Below are 21,825 nucleotides of genomic sequence, written 5' to 3' on the forward strand. Positions count from 1 at the left end.
TTTGCAGCCAAGGTGTTCAGGTCAATGACTGTTGTGTCATTTTCAGGCTCTGAGCCAGGGAGGAAGCAATGTGGGGGAGGCATTTCATGGTTTCCTATACTTACCAGCTTTGGTAAGAGGGGAAGAAGAAAAAGGCACTTCTGGTCACCCTGAAGCTGAGCCTGACAATGACACAACATCCTCCCTTGTAGGGACTTAGGAACTTACATAGTAACAGGTCACAGGGGCCAAACAAAACCATGTTACAGACTTGTGGCTGCTCATTTAAGGCTAGTGAAACATGGCCTCTTTGCTGCACCCATTGCTGTCTATGGGCCAGAATGGTTGATTGATACATTTTGAGTGAATAAATGGGGTAGTGTTTTATGGATTGCTTAAGACCATAGTAGAATTATTAGCCATGATGGCCTTTGGTAATGAGTAGTTTTCGCCCCCCCCAACCCCCCCCCCAAGCTTATTATGTTAAAAAAACCAAAAAGCTTCAAAATGCATATTAAGCAACAGTGACCGTACGGTGGCTAAACCACTTTACTAATCCAACATTTTCCATCTGAAGTAACAGACTGATGGCTAAAAATGAAAAATGAAAGTTTCCCCATGGCAATAGGTATTATTTTATTAGTATTTTGAAAGTATTACTCTACAGAAAACACTCAAAAACCACAGCATTTCTATAGAAATGCATACGAAACTGCAAAGTTTTCAAGTAAAGTTTGTTTGTTTGTTGTTATGGTTTAGCTAATCATAACAGTCCTTGTAATCATCTGCCTGTTTCAGTCATCCTCATCTTTGTCAGCTTGGTTGTAACATTGCTCTACATGGCATATTGCTGTGCATGTCAAACCATTCTTCATACCTATATACCTGAGCCCAGCACAAGACTGTTTGCACTTGTAGGCCAACAGTTTGAGAACAGAATCAGGAGCTGGATTCCAGCTGTTCATTGAATAGTGAGTACCTCTTACTACATTATTCCACTCATAGCTGTTTGGACTGGGGATTTCTGGAAACTGGATCAGGCAGTTTTTTCCAAATAAACCTTGCAAATTAACACAGCAAATGTGCTGTTGCAGGGAGTCACGACAAGGTGACAGTTGATATGATTCTACTCTACCAGGGTAGGAAACTTTAGCTCTTCAGCTATTGTTGAACAGTTGTTGTTGTGGCTGAGAATGATGGGAGTTGTAGTTCAACAACTACAGGAGAGCTGAGGTTGCCTGCCCCTGTATTACACCTTTTTTTTGCCCAGGAGTCTATGTAGCGTAACTCATTTCTGTCTGCTGTGTTCTGTACAGCTCTACAAACGACATGAGAAATGTTCAAAATATTGGAAGAGTTCTGATGTACATCAAGTTGTGCAAATATAATCTGAAATTCTGCACTAGCCCACAGAAGTCTAAGTGCAGAAAGTCTGCCACGACCAGCAAGGCGACTGGCTTTGCTTCTGTTTTGTGGCAAGTTTTTCGTAGTAACCTAATATGGATCCTGTTACATCAACTGGACACTTTACACCAGACTACAAATAGTTGGCACTGGCTTTAATATTCAGGTGAGAAGTGATGTTGATGTAATGCCAGGCAATGTAGAGTCCCATCCTACAGTTGATGCCCCTGCTACATCAATAGCTACAGTATCTGAAGTGCTATGTCAAGCTTCCAAACTAAGGATGCATTGTGTCTGACTGCAATATCAGATGTCCTCAATCAAGCAATGTTTGCTAGTGCTTTAGAAGTAGCCTGGAATCACACAGAGCAGTTTAAATATATCATTTTGCAATTGGGGGGATTTCACACATGTGTTTCTTAAGTATTATAGGGAAGCACTTTGTAGATGCAGCCTTAGAGATATCTGCATTGAATCAGGAGTTTTTGCAGAGGGATCACTAAACACAGTATTTGAAGGCTGGCAATACAATTGTGCGGTACAGTTGCACAAGTTGATTATGAAGCCTGCATGTGATTGCAGCAGCATAGTTTCATCATTTCGCTTCCCATAAGCAAGACAGGATGCTGTTGAAGAGTTAATAGTAATTATCCATACATTAAAGGATGAGATTTCTGAAAAGCCGTATGGAAGTGTAATGTGTAGCAACACATGTGGACAATGTGTAGCAACACATGTGGACAATTTGTTTGAACAGTGCATGAAGCATATGCAGGAAAGCCATGGCAGCAGTCTAGATTTGGGGTATCATACACTGTGTTGGTGAACCTTCTGTTAAATTTCAGTTTTGCATCATATATTCAGGCAACTTCTAATAGAGGGTCATCAAAGCAAACGGGCTGATGTTGTGTTTTGATGTATATTGGACTGTATCAATAAAGAATGCAGAAAGGGATTACAGAGGTGGAAACAATGCACCACAGTATAAGGAGGACACAAGATAAAGCAATGTCAAAGATCTTACCATGTTCATCTAATAGCCTTTCTGCGTGAAGAATGGAAGCAGAAAAAAAATACAGGGAGAAGCTCCAGGATAAAATCTTCTTGATTGCATAAGAGTACTTATGCTACAAGATTACTCAAAATGATGTTGAAGACGTCATAGAACTTCTGTCGAATCATGAGATAGCAGACACAAGATTGTTGCTACATGCACCCAAGAAGCAGCCAAGGAAGACTACAAGGCAATCACTGTTTGTGAGGACACTAATGCGATGGTCCTAAGTGTTGCTCAGTGTCACGTGTATGCACATATGTTTCAGAAGTGTGGATTACCATAGTCAAGGTACACTGGCATTAGAGAAACCGCTTGTGCTATAGGACATGGTGTAAGTAATACATTTTCTGGGTTGCATGCCATCACTAGCTGTGACCAGGTCAGTGCCTTTGCAAGTTGTGACAAACCTTCTGCACTTAGACTTGTACAGGCTAGTCCAGAATTTTAGATGGCATTTGAAAAATGTGAAAACTTGGAGAGACAACAGATGTACCATCAGAACTCTTTCAATAGCCCAATTCAGACATCATGATGTTTGGGTGTACAGATATCTGTACACTCGTACATGTGTTTGTGGGAATGACTGTACCTGTGTTCATTTTAAAAGTGAACCTGGATGCAGGCTTTTCAAATGCATGGTACACATAGGAAGTGTACTTCTGCACTTGAGGTCAGCAAACCATGTGAATGACTATACCTTTGTACATATCTGTACGTGTGTACACTGTACACTCATTGTACAAGTGCTGAACTTAATGTGTGAATAGGTCTAATGCCTTGAATGTTTCACATGTTATTTGTACAGCTGTAAGAACACAGCAGAAATAAATGAGATACGCTACATAGACTGTAGAGCAATGTGACGAGCAAGCTGACACAGATGAGGATAACTGAAACAGGCAGGTCTGTTATGATTAGCTAAACAAACTTTACTTGAAAACTTTGCAGTTTCCTATGCATTTCTATAGAAATGCTGCGATTTTTGAGTGTTTTGTATAGATTGTATAAAAATCAAATTAATAATAATAATAATAATAATAATAATAATAAATTAATTAGTACTTTCAAAATACTAATAAAATAATACCTATTGCCATGGGGAAACTTTCATTTCTCATTTTTAGCCATCAGTCTGTTACTTCAGATAGTAAAGTAGTTTGGCTACCGTACGGTCACTGTTGCATAATATGCATTTTGAAGTTTTTTGGGTTTTTTTAACATAGTAAGCTGGGTTTTTGTGGGGTGAATTCATTACCAAAGACCATCTTGGCTAATAATTCTACTAAGGTCTTAATTAATTAAAAACAAACAAACCATGACCCCATTTATTCACTCAAAATGTACTGATCAAACCCTGGTCCATAGACTAATGCCATTGAATGTTTTTCGCCCATATTCTATCTCTGCAAATTCTAACTGTTCCCTTGCCTTGCTTCCACTTCAGCAGCTGGAATATAGGCACAACTATTCTGGAGGGTCCCAACTACTCTGAAGGGTCCAGCCTGTTTATGTGTAAAGCAGCAGCTGGCAGCAGCCTACTGTTGCCAAGCAAGCACAAGTGCTGATCTCCCCCACTCAACTCTGTTTATAAAAGAGTACAGGTGGCTCTTGCTATTCATGGATGTTCCATTCTCACCTGTAGAATAGACACAAATACGGAAACATGAATAACAAAAGCTTAGCCCATGGGAATCTATGGGATAGGTTCATAACCAAAGAAAAAGAGGTGGCGGTGGTGGGGGAGAAAAGAACAACAAAACAAACAAACAAACAAAGAAAGAAAGGAGGCAGAAATAAACAGAGAAAATCACTGTACCTTATTCTTTAGGCAATACTCCCCAAACCCTCAAAAAAGTTGAATATATATATATTTTAAAGAGCCACAAAATGGCTCTCTGTTGTAAAATGGCAGCAGGCAATGACCTCGGAAGTCATTTTTTCTGGCCATTCAAAACTGTGGATAGGTGTATTTCACCTATTTTTCTATCTGCAGATAAAGAAATTGGGTCTCTAAGTCCCAAGAGCAGATACGCAACCCTGATCTGTTGCGTATCCGCAGATAATGAAGGCTCCCTGTACTATATTAGTTGGAAATGGCTACAGCATGGATAAAAACATGGATAAAAACAGATACTGAGGGTGTGAGAAAATCAATCACAGGGCAAGACTGGCAGGAATAATATCATGCACTGCCCTTTACAGTGCAATTGTTTACATGCCTCTTCAAGTCCCCAGTCTTGTTCTCAAAATGCTTACTTCTCTAACGGATGATGAAGCTTTTAATTCTAAGAAATAGAAGGAAGATTGTAAAATAAATGTATTGAGTGAAGGCATTAAGTGACATTTAAAAATCCAAAATTCCATAACATGGAAGAGTCCTTCCACCAAAATGGAAGAGTCCTGATGCCAGCATTAAATTCATCTATCTTTGATTCAATTCCCTATGTTTGAGGGATAAGGCCTCCATTTAGGGGCGGGGGTGGTGTCACCGGGAAATCAAAGAAGACTTGCAACACAAACCCAGTTCAGGCATTATTAACTGTGTATATTCTGCATCTGTTACTGTTTTAACACGGGCATGCTGATAAGACCCACTCCAACCTCTTAAACGCCCCCTCCCCTTCTCTATGGATAGAGTATTTGACTGCAGAGACAAACACGGTCCTCAGGGAGAGATCCTCCCTGTAATTAAGAACACTGGACATGCAACATACATGATTACATGATGCCTGAAAAGAGCTTGTTTCTTATATGAATGTGATAAAGTGCCTTAGTCATATGACTACCACACTTCTCAGAGGAGAAACAAGCTAAAATAAACTGAAAAAGAAAATTCAGTTAATAATGGATAGGTGGACATACTTAGCTGCCAGAGCAAATCAGCCCATCTAGCTCAGTTCTGTTTATCAGGACTGGCAACAGCTTCTCAAGGCTTCAGGGCAGAGGTCCAGTTCAGCTCTACTACCCTGACAGGCTTTAACTGGAGATGGTGGTTGACTGAGAGGAGAGCTGGTCTTGTGGTAGCAAGCATGACTTGTCCCCTTAGCTAAGCAGGATCTGCCAGCTTGATGTGTAAGCACTGAAGTGTGAGTCTTGATGTGTGAACACTGGAAGATATTCCCCTCAGGAGATGGAGCTGCTCTGGGAACAGCAGAAAGTTCTAAGTTCTCTCCCTGGCAGCATCTCCAAGATAGGGCTGAGAGGGATTCCTGCCTGCAACTTTGGAGAAGCCGCTGCCAGTCTGTGTAGACAATACTGAGCTAGATGGACCTATGGTCTGCCTTAGTATATGGCAGCTTCCTATGTTCCTATGTGGTTATTGAGCTTGGGACCTTCTGCACACAAACCATGTGCTCTGCCAATAACTAAAGCCATTCCCTCAATAGCCAGATTTTTAGAAATAGTTGTAACTGTTGGTGCAAAAAGTAGGATGTCACATCTTACCTGTCCCCAGTCTCCGGTTTTCCATTTAGGGCACCTGCCACCTCTACACTTTCTTTGCACATTTGGTTTAGGCAGTTGTTTACAAAGATTGTTCTCTAAATGTTTCCCGTCTTTTGATAAGCAATAAACGTCTCGGTACTTTTGCCCTCGTCCACAAGAAACAGAACACTGTAATGTAAAGACAAAGACAAATATAGCTTATACAGCTAGGTCTACGTCCTTTCATGGGTTTTGTGAAAAATACAGCATATACTATTTGGGGAGTAAGAAGGTTAAAATGGTGCATCAAGCTCTGTCCTCCTGAGGGGGGGTGGGGGGAGAGGGGGAGAGAGAGAGAGAGAGAGAACGAACGAACGAACGAACGAACGAACGAACGAACGAACACAGCACTGTCTCCATGCTCTAACAATAACAATAAGCAATAGCTCCCCCAAACCTCAACATTTCCCAAGCTTGTTCATCAGCCTTGAAAAAAATATTTAATAAAATCTAGAGTATATGTCATTATGTCAAAGAATAACATAGAAAAAAGAAATTGCAACATGAAGATGAAAAACCTCTCTATTCCTAGATGTTTTGAAATAGATCTTGGCTGTGAACAATATTTTATTATTTGTGTTAAATTCAGTGGGCATTGGAGGTTTTTCTAGAAAGTTTTGAAATATTGAAAATGTCAACATTTAAACTAAAAAAGTTCACAACATTGAAAAAAAGGAATTTATTTGTCCAGTTCTCACAAAATGATTTGAAATGTATGTTTTATTTTTCAAATAGAAACAACAAATAGATTTTGCACAACTCTGAAGAACATATGAACAGCCCTGCTGGATCAGGCCCAAGGCTCATCTAGTCCAGCAACCTGTGAAACATAGTGGCCCACCAGATGCCGCTGGAAGCCACAGGCAGGAGTTGAGGGCATGCCCTCCCTCCTGCTGTTAATCTCCTGCAACTGGTACTCAGAGGCATCTGAGGCTGGAGGTGGCCTTTAGCCCTCCAACTAGTAGCCATTGATAGACCTCTCTTCCATGAAGTTATCCAAACCCCTCTTAAAGCCATCCAGGTCTTTGAACTATTTTCAGCAAGGACACAACAATGATGGAATACAATTTAAATGCATAAAATAACGAGTGGTTTGGAAACAGTGGTTCACATGTTCTACAGATATAGGAGGACAGAAGAAGGGCTGTGCCCTTGCAAGGAGCTGCAAAGTAGCTGTGCAGAAAGCTTCTTCCACAGCGAGTGTGCACTGGGGTGGGGGAGCAATCTTCATTTCTCTTCCATCCCTCCAAAAGTACTACTAGACAACCCTCAAAGACTTTTTTCTGGAAGCCAAAAGGACTGGATTTGGTAGCTCCAAAGGCTGTCCATAGCCCTATTCACACATTATGTTCAATAGTTGTACAATCTAGGCCCATTCACGTTATTTTCAACATGTACAATGAGTGTACAATATACACAGGAATAGATCTGTTCACAGGTACAGTCATTCACATGTTATGCTGAATGCAGCTACAGTACACTTTCTATCTATACCATGCATTTGAAGGGTCTGTATCCAGGTTCACTTTTTAAATGAACACAGGTACTGTCATTTACACAAACCCCGTGCACGAGTGTACAGCCATCTGTACACTCGTACAACATGGTGTCTGAATTGGGCTTTTGTGCACAGTGTACACATGTACAGATCTACACACAAGTGAAGCTATTCACATATTGAGTTGAACACAGGTACAGCAGTACAGTTCCTGTCTGTACCATGCATTTGAAGGGGCCTGTACCCAGGTTCAGCAGTGGTGCTGAATAAAGGCTCTAGGGGCATACTGTTGTAAGATGTCCATTCTACAAGTCTAAAGGGTTACTGCTGCTGCTCCAACTGCCTGAACTTCTCAGCATTTACTCAAGGTGCTATTTCCCAATATTTATTCTCCCACCCCACCCCACCCCGCTTTAGCCATTTTTTGTTTTTCTCATGCAGCATTTCAGCACTCGTCTTCTTTCTTATCTCTTCTTTCAAAGAAAATTTAAACTGCTAATATAACTATCCTCCTGTGTAGATTCTAGTGTGGATTTCATTTTTCTCATTTCGTCAAGCATTCTCTGCTGATCTCTCTTTTCATTCTCCAGTTATTTTTAACTTTTCCTAGGAGTGGAGTAAAACATCTCTTTTCATGTTTTATTAAGCATTCATATATTTTGAATTTTCCAGAGCCTTGCAGAATCTTTGCTATCCAAACTAAGCTGCTCTATCCAAATCATAGCCTCTTTATAAACTGAGGAAGACAACTTAATATCCTTAATCAGAAGACTGAATTAAATCATCAGAATCATTAGTAACACCCATTCCTTTGAAGATTTCCGAAGTAAGAGTTTTTTTTCCTCTTGGGGGCAACCCACTGGCCTCCAGCCTTGGCCAGACCCCTACAGCAGAATACCACCTGTCTAGGAAACTGTTCATCTTACTAAATTGCAAGTTGTGGCCATCTCTGCCATGTGTATATGCAGAGGCGTAACTAGGGAAAACGGCACCCGGGGCAAGCACTGAAATGGCGCCCCCCCGCCCCCCCATACGACATTATACTTAGGTTTTTCCTCACAAGCGCCTGCCGCCGCCAATTCTCGGGCGGCGCGGAAGGGACCTCTCGTGGGGGAGGGGGCGCCGACGCGCTCCCTTGACTGCTGCAGCGCTGCTGCACTGAGCAGGAAACATTTGTATTAACAAAAAAATTTTTTAAAAAAATTTAAAATTTTTTTTTTGTCATGGCGGCGCCCCCCATGTGACCAGAAAAGATGGCGCCCGGGGCACGTGCCCCCCCTGCCCCCCCTATAGTTACGCCTCTGTGTATATGTTCAGTTCTTAAGAATAAATTGTCATTTCTTGATTGTTTTCCTCCCCAAAAGGTGTGCTCCCAACCTTATTCCCCATGTCAATACAGCCATTATATTCCAGCAGTAGTTGTGTAATAGACATGCTAGCAGCAAGGTGGAGGGAGTTACCATTTGCATCCAGAAGATCATGGTCTGCTCCATGTTCTATCAGATAAATGACATTCACATTGCACAGCCTTCATTAGTGGAGGCTTGTTGTCATTATCACAGATATTTAGTTTGCACCTGTTGCTTACTAAAAAAGTAACAATGTCCATACATCCATTGGCACAGGCAAGATGTAAAAGTATTCGGTAAGCCTTATTCAAGGTTGATGTCATGTTTCTTCAAGTTGATGTCATGTTTCTCCCATAAACTGCTGGAGGTTATCCAAGTTCCTGGTAGTCAATGCCTAGTGCAGTTCCACACCTCATGAGGTCCCTGCTCCGCACCTCATACCTGCTGCTGAGGGAAACAGAGGCAAAGGACCCTGGCCAAATGCAGGCTGCTGTTCCTTCGTTTTTCTCCTGAATCCGAATAAACATTCAAACAGTTGAGTGAACTCAGCGGTGGCAACTCAAAAGTGCTGAAACAAATAGTTAGTAAAAGTAACGAGAAAGTGAGGTTCTGAGGAAGGCCAGACAGAAGGGCAGGTCATGCCATAAAACCTAGCTGGACAATTAGTTTGCCTTATTGTGGCTCATGATTTTAGCCATCTACTTTGCAGAATCAACATATATACTTCTCAGTGTTGCCTGTTATAGTGTTGATTGGTTGACTGCTGCTACTGCTTGTTAATTACATGTGAATTAACCAGAAGAGGTTCAATATTTTCACATCTTTCATTGCCAGCTCCAAAGAAGGCAAAGCAGGCACAACATGACATTTTGAGCCCAAGCAAAAAGCAAATCAGCAGGTAGGTTGGCTGCAAGCTTTGTAGTAAAGCAATAACATTCACCCTCCTTCTGCAGGTTCATTGAACTTTTTCAAATGTGACCACTTCTGGCATGTGGGCCCCTGAACCATTTTGATTTTAGATTAGTCTGCACCAAAAGATTTAGGAATCAAAAGGGGTCTTGAGGCACAAGAAGAATTTAATATGACAGTTCTTTGCCAAACTGGCCTCTAACTCAGCATGACACAGGGAGGGATTCAATTTTGATTTCTTCATTATATGTTAAACAAGTCATTGCATGTTATATCACACACAATGTCAGCTTAATCCTTCACCATAAACACATTTTGCTGTGATCTTTCAAAGTAACAATTTCCTGGTTTTTTTTTTTGTTTTTTTTTAGATTGGAGTCAATGCAAGATGCTGCAGCTGAGCAGCATCTAACAGGCCTCGGCTCTTCAGTTGATTCAGAGACCATAATCAGTGCAGGGATTTAAACTGTAGTTGTTGTTTTTTTTTGGTTTTTTAAAAAACTGATTTAGGGTAACTAGAAATGGATACTGAAGCTAGAAGGACCCACCATTTCATTTGGAGATTTAGGCAACTGCCAATCTATATATTTTATGATTAATTTGTTATTATATTATTATTATTAATCTGTTATCACAGTTACAATGCTAATACTGTCAGACCTGAAATATTTCCTTGCACACAAAAAATGGCAAATTCCTTTCACTGCCAAACATCTCTGTTATTCAACCCCACCTTTATAAGCAGGCCTGTCCAAGTTGCAGGGCAAAACAATGCCATGTACTAGTAGTGCGAGGTTGGCAGAGGACAAACTCTTTTCTTGCCCCTGTCCATGCCCAATTCTCACTATGCTGAGATATTATTAATTACTATGGTTGACATTCCCCGCAGTGCTACAACAATGGAAGAAGTCTTGTGGAGATACAAGGAGGTTGAAAACTAGCTGCTCTTCTTCCTCAGCCTAGTGGCAGTGGAGGGAAGTGTGTGATTTTGGCTCTCTCCCAAAGGACTATTCATCTTCAGGAATATGTCCCTGCGGATTGTGCAGCCCTCAGAGACACATTCCTGTAACTTTAGGACACTTCTAGACTACCCCAGCATGGGAGGAAATACTTGTAGTAGTATTTGTAATACTAGGGGACAATATGGAGGGAGGCCTACATAGTATGGGAGCTATGTGGGGTTTACCAGTGCTCTCTAATGGATGCTGAATTTGGGTACAGTGTCCACACTTTAACACATGAATAGAGCTATGGAAACAAAGAATTCAAGAATTCAATAAGGTCATTCATACACCAAGCACTTCCAGGATAGGTGGCAGTATACACACCTCCTTCATGTGCAGCCATGGGACTGCTACCTATCCTGCTGCTCCAGACTAGGTGACCCAATATTTATACCTTGGTTTTTACCAAGGTTAGTGGTAGCAAGCTTCATTCTGCCACACCACCTCAATCATGTGTGCAATCAGGTCTTTTCACAGCACCCCCCATGCAGCCTGACTCAATCTCTACCATTGAGTATTGCATACAGAGTGGCCAAGAATTCGGGAGCTGTTGCACTGATGAAGGCATCCTCTCCGCTGACCACACAATGCATTGTGGGATACTGGAGGACTTCCTCCTCCAGATTGCTGTTCAGGACATTGCCGCTGCACCACTCATGTGGGCCCATGAGCGGCAGGAGCAGGCTCAGATCATCTGGGTGTGGGAAGGTAGAATCCTGCCTTCCCCCCAGCTGATCCAAGTTTGTTTGTGCGCATGAGCTCAATCTATAGATACTGTAAAGTAGAACAGTTACTTGCCCTGAAGAAATTCAGTTTTTATACAGACCAAGCATAAAGCAAATAGATAAAACACACATATAGAAGACTCCGAAATAACAACTTTTTAAATATAACATTGATTCTGCCCTTTTGTGAGAGGGGGATATTATATATATATATAATAACTCCGTAAAGTGTTTGCTAAAAGATATAGAAGCAAAACCACAGTGTTGGAAGGATAATTGTTTATATGATCTTCTAATAGTTCATCTTGATGTGCTGAGGTAGGTGCTCTTGACCCATACCTTCAAACGAATTATGTACTTATTTTTAAATACACTGGTTTTCCATACAATGGTGCCTGGAAAAGTGTGCAATAAAATAACTAAAAAAGCACCATATAAAAACAGACAACACATTTATTTAAAAAAATCAAAACCCAATTAAAAATAGTTTACAAAGTAATGCTACCAATATAAAGTTGTTTCAACAACCTTATTGCACTATTATAATACAATAATTGTATAGTGCTTTCAAGTGTTCAAAGTATTTCACATGTATTATCTTGATAATCCTTACAACCCTATAAAGTAAGTAAATATTATTATCCCTGTATTGCTGATGGAGAGCTGAGGTTGAGTGGGAGTGACTATGGCCACCCAGTGATTTCATGGCAGAGATGACAAATCATTCCACCTTGGAACGGTTACTCTGCCACTGTTTGATTCATTTATTCACTATATTTGCTGCCATTCCCACAAAGCTCAGTGTGACTTACAAAAGAATAGACTAAACAGCATTAAAATTAAATTAAATTAATTTATGTATTTATTTAACACATTTGTATACTGCCCAAAATGCAAGTCTCTGGGAGGTTTACAATAAAAACAACCAATAAAAAGATTAAAACATTTCAACAATTAAAATTTAAATTATAACAACTATTAAAAACACAATTAAAACAATATCTGATTAAAAGCCTGGGTGAACAAATGTGTCTTGACTGCCTTTTTAAAAGTTGTAAGAGATGGGGAGGCTCTTATTTCAGCAGGAAGTGTGTTCCAAAGCCTCAGGGCAGCAATGGAGAAGGCCCGTCCCCGAGTAGCCACCAGACGAGCCGGTGGCAACTGCAGATGAACCTCTCCAGATGATCTCAATGGGCGGTGTGGTTCATAGCAAAGAAGACGCTTTCTTAAGTAAAATCAATGAGGCTCTGCACACACTCATGCAAAACCAGGCTAAGGAAGCCCAGTCCGGTTTTGCATGTGTGTGCGAACCGTCGGGATCGGGCCCGATCCCGGCGGCATTATGGCAGAAGTGGACAACTTCATGGAGGAGAGGTCTATCAACGGCTACTCATCGGAGGGCTATAGGCCACCTCCAGCCTCCAAGGCAGGATGCCTCTGAGTACCTGTTGCAGGGGAGTGACAGCAAGAGGGAGGGCATGCCCTCAACTCCTGCCTGTGGCTTCCAGCGGCATCTGGTGGGCCACTGTGTGAAACAGGATGCTGGAATGGGCCTTGGGCCTGATCCAGCAGGGCTGTTCTTATGAGAGCTCTCCTAACCCTGTTTTGGCAATCAGGTGTGGTGCATTATTGGAACCAGTGCATGTCTGGGCGGGTGATCCGCCCACCAAAGGTGTCAAAACTGATGGTCTGAAGGGAAGGGAAGTTTAACCCACCTTCCCCACACACCGCTTTCTAGCCCTTCTCACGGATCGTGAGAAGAGGATAAATATTTATCACATTATAGCAATATTATAAACAGTGAGTGATGCCATCCTGCATTTAGCACATATGTCATACACTGTTGGCATGGTGACTTGTTCCTAAGAATCCAGTGGCAGGTTAATGCATTCATATTTTCAGTCCTAAAAGGAATGTGTGAATCAGATTCACACATAGAAAAGTCAACTAACTAGTCCACTTCAGATTTACAAAACATGCAGTCATACATAGAGATAATACAATCTTATTTGACCTTTTCCTCCATGAACGCCACATGTCACTAGCTGACTCTAAGAATTGTTTTTACAGCTGGAAACTACACATCCTGTTTGTAATTTCTATCAGTAACAAATCCACAGTGAGGTAAGCTTTGACCCTGGGCTTCTGATTACACAGAAAAAGGACAGATCAAAGTGCTTTTGTCATTATATCCATTTGAAATACTTTTGAATGGGAGGAAAAACCTTATGAGGAAAGGTTGAAGGAACTGGGCATGTTTCTCCTGGAAAAGAGAAGATTAAAGGGGTTATGATAGTCTGCCCTGGAAGGCTATTAGGCAGAAGAGGACAGACTGGTTCTTTGCTGTACTAGAGGTTAGGACTGAGCTTAAGTTACAGGAGGGCAGATTTCAGCTGAACATCAGGATAAACTTCTAAATAGTGAGCCAGTTCAGACAAGTGTCCAGCAGATCACATGAGGAGGATGGGGTCACACTGAGAGTGTGCCCATCCTGACATCATTGGGGGACATTTTGACATGCTGTCTGGATGTCCTTTGATGGCATGAGAGGGCGCTCATCTGAATCACCCCTCTACATACATACACTCCAAAACCCTGATTCAGATAAGCACCCCTTTCATGAGATTAAAGGGTATCACATCAGGGAGTCGTGATGTTCTTCAATGATATCAGGACAGCTACTCTTTTGGTGTGACCCTGTTCTCCTCATGTGAGCCATCGGATACTCACCTGAATTAGCTGAGTAAGAAGAGATCAACAGTGGAACCAATCATTTAGCGGGATACTGGGCTCTCCCTTGCTGGAAGTCTTCAAGCAGAAGTTGGACAACCATCTGTTGGGGATACTCTAGCTCTGTATTTCCTGTATCAAGCAGGGGGTTGGCTGGATGACCTATAAGGCCCTCTCCAGGTCTGTGATGCTGAATAACTGACCCCCTCCAATCCAACAACACAGGGTGAAACAAGTATTGGAAAGAGTTTTACAAGTGCTGTGTTGTGGTCTCAATCTCAAATGACATTTAGGTCTCAGTTCTCAAGGGAAAAGAGTCAGGGAATTCACCAGCACCAAACCCCAGCTGCTAAGGTGCAGCAGCCTGGCGGTAAGGATGAACCAGGAAATGAGGAGCCCTAGGAACCTGAATCCAGACCTCTCCAGAGATGGCCCCCCCTGAGCCAGACTCATCCAAGTGGTCAGACTCAGATGTATCAGGAATCTCTCACCTTTCATTGCCCGCTCACTGATGCAGGGAACACATCAGGCAAGACATCGCTGAAAGATAATGGAAGGCTTGACCTGAGGCCTTGGGAACAAAAGTTGGCAACCAAGGAGTGGAGCCCCTTTGGGAGGTAGTTGAGGGAGGTAGTTGGGGCCAAGAGAAATAAAAAGACTCAGTTGGAGTTTGGACTCTGTTGGATCAATGCATTGCCTTGGAATGGTCTGGCCTTGCTTTGCCTTGCCTAAATCTGCCTGTAAGGTAGAACCATCAGCACAGCACCTTTCCATCATCATCAGGACAATGCTATTGCATGCCCATTTCTATTTCAATCCTTTAAAAATGCAGTAATGTTATTTATGTTCATGGCACCCCCAAGGTAATGAGTTCTACAACTTAATACAATCGAGTTTTACAACTCAAAAAACAATTTCTGCTTCCTTATTAGAATTTTGATCCCAGTTAATTTCATGGCATGTCCTTACTCACTTATTCTACAGTGTTCATGAACTTACATAAAATTATAAATAAGCTTTCCATGTAAGAAATCTATATAGCACTCAGAGATACCCACAGGCTAAAGGGCTTTCCTAGGGTGCTTCCTTAGCTTAAAACTTTTCTATCTTTATGACAAGTTCATTGTACCATTTATGGAATCTGCTGTATCCTCTGCTGCAGTTGCTAATTTCTGGTAAAAAGATACATGTTATAGCTGAGACTGATGTTTAATGGACTGACTGCTCATAGTTCTGAAGCACCCTTTATGGTGAGGGATGTGCAACGTTTGGCAATCTCCCATCTACTCTCTACAATCCCACACCCATTACATAAACTTTACACCTACTGATTTCATAAGGATTGCAACCAAATTGTTAAGAAGCTGAAATGAAAGAATCGACAGGACTGTCTCTCAGTTTGCCAATGGATAACTACATGTATATCAGTTATATGAATTATGGAGACCAAAGGATGGCCATAGCCAACTTATTGTATGACGCCTATAAAAAATAATACTTTGAGGCTTCTCAAGAACAACTGTGGATTTGACCAAACATGAATATTTTGCACCTCTAAAAATTCATAAAGCACATGGAATGAGGGCAACCAGATGGTACAGAAGCAAAATAATAAAATGACTTGGCAGCGGTTATATAATGCTATTTTGCTATCATAAGAACAGAGTGCAAGTAAGTTGCACAAACAAAGAAAATTCTATTCCAAACTGTTCTTATGCTAGTGCAAGATGATGTGCTACCTCTAGTGCAACATTGGGCACTAGCTAATTGTTGCGCAAACATGCTGATACTCCCTCTGCCACAATTCGTTGTGCATGTTGCACAACCTTTCACGTAACACATTTATTACCTCTTGCACTATCTTATATATACATGTCCTGAAAAAGGTCAAGCAGTTGTACAACATAGCAGAGCACTGCAAAATGCTAAGAGTCACATATACATTAACATTACAGTAGTCTGGATGCGGCCTACAGTGATTTTTTGGTGATTTTTTTGCTTACTATATACAGTTATTTCTGTAGGCCACTATGATTAACAGCACCGCAAAAAACATACCAAATGCATATGCAGGTATATAACCCAATACAAAAGACAGCTCCAAAAAGAAAAGAAAAAACTAAAGATTAGATAAAATACCGATAAAACTAGAGCTAAAGTCTCCATCGAATCACTAAATAAGAGCAAAAACCGGCATGAGTAATAATGTTTTAATGCCTCAAAAATGCCTTCCCCTGACTAATAAAAGTCACCAAGCTCATACTTGGCCAGGTCTCTTTAGGGAGAAAGTTCCATAGTTTGTTTGTTTGTATTTATTTAACTAAACCTTCATCTCTGGGCGGTTAACAATGACATAGAAATAATCAATCAAAACAAATATAAAAGGTTAAAACAGTTTAACAATTTAAAAACAGCATAAAATTAAAACCTACAAATGTAAAAAGCTGAAAAAGCTTGGGTGAAGAGTTGGGTCTTCAGATGTTTTTTTAAAATAGCCAGAGATGGGGAGGATCGTATCTCAGTAGGGAAAGCATTCCACAATCTCGGGGCAGCAATCAAGAAGGCCCATCTCTGTGTGACCACCAGACGAGCTGGCGGTAACTGGACACGGACCTCTTCAAGTGACCTCAATGGGCAATGGGGCACATAATGAAGATGACGTTCTCTTAAATACCCAGGGCCTAAGCCGTTTAGGGCTTTATAAGTTATAACTAGAACTTTGTATTCTGCCCAGAAACCTATTGGCAGCCAGTGTAGCTCAATCAACAAGGGAATAATGTGGTCTCTCTGAGATGACCTGGAGACCAACCTGGCTGCCGCATTCTGAACCAACTGAAGTTTCTGGACTACGTACAAAGGCAGCCCCATGTAGAGCACATTACAGAAGTCCAGTCTGGAGGTTACCAACAAATGTACCACTGTTCTGGGGTCATTGTTCTTGAGAAATGGGTGCAGCTGGCGTATCACCCGAAGCTGATAGAAAGCACCCGTGGCCACCGCCTCAACCTGAGAAACCAGGGAGAGGTGTGGATCCAGAAGTCCTCCCAGACTGAGAACCTGTTCCTTTTGGGGAAGTGTGACCCCATCTAGAACAAGGAGATCAAAATCGTCTCTGGAGTTCTGACCCTGCACAATAAGTACCCCCGTCTTATCTGGATTCAGCTTCAGTTTATTCTCCCGCATCCAGCCCATTACTGCCTCCAGGCAGGCATTCAGGGAAGATATGCCATCTCTTGAAGAAGTTGACATGGAGAAATAGATCTGGGTGTCTGTCGTAAATCTGTTGGCTCGACTAACCCGACAGGATTTACTACCCCTTCAGCTCTACTTCTGTGAGTTAAACAGAAAGTCTGGAAATAAGAGTAGCAGCAAAGCTGCATGAATGAAAGCAAAAAAAGACTCACAAAGCAAAATAGTAGGAAACAAAATAAAGACCCTTGAACTAAACTAGGTACCCCCCTCTACGATAACTGAGTAATAACTGAAAAAGCAACAGAGCAAGGAATGAACAGAACAAGGGACAGCAGAGCAAGGAAATGAACGGAACAAGGCAGGCTGGAACACGAAAGGTTGAAGAATGCTAAGTAGGAACACGGTCTGCGGTAAGCGAAAGTTGCTAACAGCAATCTATGCCAACAACAGTCTGCTTAATACAGGGCTCAAGATAACCGGCAGCCAATCAGGCTTTCCTGACTCAGCACTTCTATTTCCTCTCCTGTGATATCTTGCGCCTGCGTGTCTCCCACTGAGTCTTTCTCTTGAGACGCCTTCTTAACACAGGTGAAATTCCAGCTTCCTCCTGACCAGCCTCTTCAGCCCTCATGTCTGTCAGCTGCCCAGACTCCTCTGTATTCTGCCGTTCCAGCCCAGCTCCAGAGTCTGTTCTCCCAGCCAAATCCTGCTGCTGTGCCTCTGAGCCTGCACTCTCAACCGAGTCCTCCCATTCCTCCTCTGACTCTTCTCTCCTCTCCTCTGACTCCTCTGACTCTGAGGTCTGAGCCATGACAGTGTCATTAGCATACTGATAACATCCCGCTCCAAATCCCCTGATGATCTCTCCCAGCGGTTTCATGTAGATGTTGAAAAGCATTGGAGAGAGTACGGAGCCTTGAGGGACACCATACTTAAGCTCAGATTTTGAAGAGCAACAGTCTCCAATCAACACCATTTGGTATCTGTCCGAGAGGTAGGAGCGGAACCACTGCAAAACAGTGCCTGCCACCCTCAACACCCTCAGACGTTCCAGAAGGATACTATGGTTGATAGTATCGAAAGCCGCTGAAAGATCCAAAAGGACCAACAGAGTCATACTTCCTCTGTCAATTCCCAACTGGAGATCATCCTGCAGGCCGACAAAGGCAGTCTCCACCCCATAGTCTGCCTGGAAGCCAGTTTGAAATGGGTCTAGATAATCAGTTTCCTCCATGACCCCTGGAGCCGAGAGGCCACTACCCTCTCAATTACCTTGCCCAACCATGGGAGGTTGAAGACAGGCCTATAATTGCTCAACTCTGAGGGATCTAATGTAGGCTTCTTTAAAAGAGGTCTAATGATTGCCTCCTTGAAACAAGGAGGCATCCTGCCCTCCCTCAGAGAAGCATTTATGATTTCCACCAGGCCTCCTACAACAGCCTCCCTGCTAGACAGAACAAGCCATGTTGGACAACGGTGGTAGGCCTCACCACTCCAAGCAGCTTGTCCACATCCTCAGGAGTCACAAACTGAAACCGATCCAGTCGAAGCACATAAGAGGAGTTGTCGGACATCTCCAATTCAGACATCAAATTAATTGTGGAGTCTCCATCTAAGTCGGCTCGAATCTGAGAGATTGTATCTGTGAAAAATTCTTTAAACACATCACAGTGGATAACTGATGACTTGGAACCTTACCGGATCCAGTAACCTCTTCAGGCAGACCATTCTAATAGGCCCCCGCCCCTGTGGAGGTGGGAAGTGGTTGGAAGTCCAACCTTAACCAGATGGTGGTCCATCCATGACAATGGGGAGATCGTACGAGTCCCCACCCATGGAACACCACCCTGATCAGAGTAAAAGACCAGTGTGTGTGACCTGCAATATGCATCAGTCCAGAGACCACTTGCGATAGGCCCATACCGTATTTTACGGACTATAAGACGCATTTTTTCACTCGAAAAATAGCCACCAAAATTCAGGTGCGTCTTTTACTCGCAAGCCTGCCCGAGGGGGAGGGGTATCCCCCAGCAAACAATGCTAAACGATGCTATTAACTCTGTGCAGCCTGGGGACTGCCGCTCCAGCTCACCCTCCGCCGCTAGGCCTGTGAACTCCCCGATCGTGCAATTACATCACCACCAGCAACACCATTGTTTTCAGCTTTCTGTTTTACTTTCTGCAAGCATATTCAGCTGAAAAAAGTGTAAAGAATTAAGAAAGCCGAAGTGGTAGCCGCTCCCTCCTCTGGTATGTGCATACTGATGAGAAGCGGAGCGCTGGAAAACGAAAGAGGGTGGTGTTTTTTTTTTTAAATAGAGTCAGAAGCAGGTTGAAGAGAAAACTAGGAGTGGAGTACCAACAATTGAAAGAGGACTTATCTGAGGCGAGGAGAACAAACTGAAGCAAGGCTGAAAGTCCTTTCCTGGAGCTAGCAGGAGTGAAGAAAGTGAAAAGAATTAAGAAAGCAGAGCTCCCTCATCTGGTATGTGCATACTGGTGAGGAGCGGAGAGCTGGGAAACGAAAGAGGTGTTTTGTTTTTTTAATAGAGTCAGAAGCAGGTTGAAGAGAAAACAAGGAGTGGAGTAGCAGCAATTGAAAGAGGACTTATCTGAGGCAAGAAGAAAGGAGAACAAACTGAAGCAAGGCTGAGAGTCCTTTCCTGGCGCTACCGGTAGCAGGACTTTTCGGTACAGTTGATAACAGTTTAATATGTTAAAACCCTGAAAAACTGGATTAAAATTAAGGTGCGTCCTATAGTCTGTAGCGTCTTATAGTCCGTAAAATACGGTAGTTGTCATGGCCGCTATGAACTCCTGAGCTGCCCTGGACAAATTGGTCCTGAAATGAACATTGAAGTCCCCCAGGACCAAAAGTCTGGAAGACTCCAACGCAAGTTCCGCAACCAAGTCCATGAGCTCAGTAAGGGATTCTGTTGGGCAATGGGGCAATCAGTACACCAACAGAAGTCCCAATCTATCCCAGGTCCCCAATCTCAAGTACACACATTCAATATGGTCCGATACCCTAACAGGGACCCTGGTAAGGGAGATGTTATCCTTATAGACCACAGCCACTCTACTTCCCCGCCAACAACCCCTTACCCGCTCCTCTACATATCCTGGAGGAAGAAGCTGGGACCAGACTGGGCCACTAGCCTCTGCCAACCAAGTCTCGGCAATACACACCAGGTCGACCCCTTCACCCATAATCAACTCATGGATGAGTTCTGATTTATTTTGGACTGACCTGGCATTGCAGAGGAGCAAGGTAAGGCTATGTGGGTTGTTGGCAGTGCTCTCCAAGGTCAAAGAGATGGCAGGACAGCCGGAAGGGGAGACAGCTATTAAGTTTCTGACTACCCTTCCCCTGGAATGGCCTGCTGACCTGCCAATGTTACTTCTTCTATTCCCCACCACCACCGGAATAACTGCCCCACATTCAACTAAGGTGCTTCCTGCCTCCCCATCTCCAGACAGACACACACACATTAGGACAACTTCAACCCAATTCTAAAATAACTTAAAAACTCATTAAACAGAAGCCCCACTATTGAATGTCTCCCTCTATACAAAAGCTGGACAAAATGTCCAACCCTCGCCCTCGTTTCTCCCCTGAAGTGGCTCCCCGAAAGGGGAGCAAGCTCAGCAGGTGGAACCAGGAAAAACTGCCCAGTCACCCTTGCAGCCCCAGTCCTGCAAAGCCTCTCCACAACTAGTCCTGAGGGGGAGGCAGATGGCAACCAAGGGGACAGAGCAGAAGTGGCAGCCAGGCAGGCACCCCAGCCTCTCGCCCTAGTTGAGGTCCTGCCTTGATCTTTCATAGATGCTTTGATTTCCTTCCCATGAATTCCTGTTCTGGTAGACTTATGGAGGGCATTCCAAAGGTTTCAGATTGCCCTCTGTGGATCTAGGGAGCAATCGGAGACTCGGAGCAGAGTTTTACCACTGGATCAGTGTGGGGCCTAGTGAAGATGCTCCTAGTGAAGATAAAAGAGTACATTTATATTAGGACTAGCACCTTGAACTGTAGCCAATACAACTAGGAGTGTAATATAATCCCTGCAGCTGATTCTGTTCAAAAACACAGGCACAACATTTTGCACTGGCATTTAAAGTTTCTAAACAATTTCAAGGGGCAGCCCTCATAAAGAGGGGTACAGCAATCAAACTGTTATGTTTACAGTAACAGCCAAATTATGCATTATAGTACATAATAAGGTCCAGACAAACAAATAAGTGGGCAGGGAGGAGGGCTCCCCGCACACAAGTGATTTTCGTCAATTGGCTCTGCTGCTCACCCAACACATGATTGGCATCATGTCTTCCGGCCTCCCTCAATGCTCTGCCTGATCCTCCTTCAGCTCTGCCTGAAGCCTGCACACATGAACATGGCCCTGAACCTGGGGTTAAGAGTGCTCTCACACCCTGAAACCCAGGATAAATTCCCAGGCTTGGGACTTAGGCAGCACCAGTATCAGGTTCGATCCCAGTG

The 21,825-nt window shown here is 42.9% G+C and overlaps 1 protein-coding gene and 1 long non-coding RNA gene across 4 annotated transcripts in view; one reads left to right on the plus strand and one right to left on the minus strand.

The window, feature by feature from the left end:
• ADAMTS9 (ADAM metallopeptidase with thrombospondin type 1 motif 9) overlaps window positions 1-21,825 on the minus strand; it is a 232,188-nt gene that overhangs the window by 45,234 nt on the left and 165,129 nt on the right. For all 3 annotated transcript variants that reach the window (XM_053297778.1, XM_053297777.1, XM_053297776.1), the window contains one exon: window positions 5,885-6,052. In XM_053297778.1, the coding sequence (XP_053153753.1) occupies window positions 5,885-6,052 (168 nt within the window). The remainder of the gene's footprint in view (window positions 1-5,884; window positions 6,053-21,825) is intronic.
• LOC128345595 (uncharacterized) overlaps window positions 1-21,825 on the plus strand; it is a 44,998-nt gene that overhangs the window by 15,539 nt on the left and 7,634 nt on the right. Inside the window, exon 4 of the long non-coding RNA XR_008316533.1 lies at window positions 9,605-9,668. This is a non-coding gene — a long non-coding RNA (uncharacterized LOC128345595). The remainder of the gene's footprint in view (window positions 1-9,604; window positions 9,669-21,825) is intronic.

This window comes from Hemicordylus capensis, chromosome 2, assembly GCF_027244095.1.
Source record: "Hemicordylus capensis ecotype Gifberg chromosome 2, rHemCap1.1.pri, whole genome shotgun sequence".
NCBI classification, from domain to species: Eukaryota; Metazoa; Chordata; class Lepidosauria; order Squamata; family Cordylidae; genus Hemicordylus; species Hemicordylus capensis.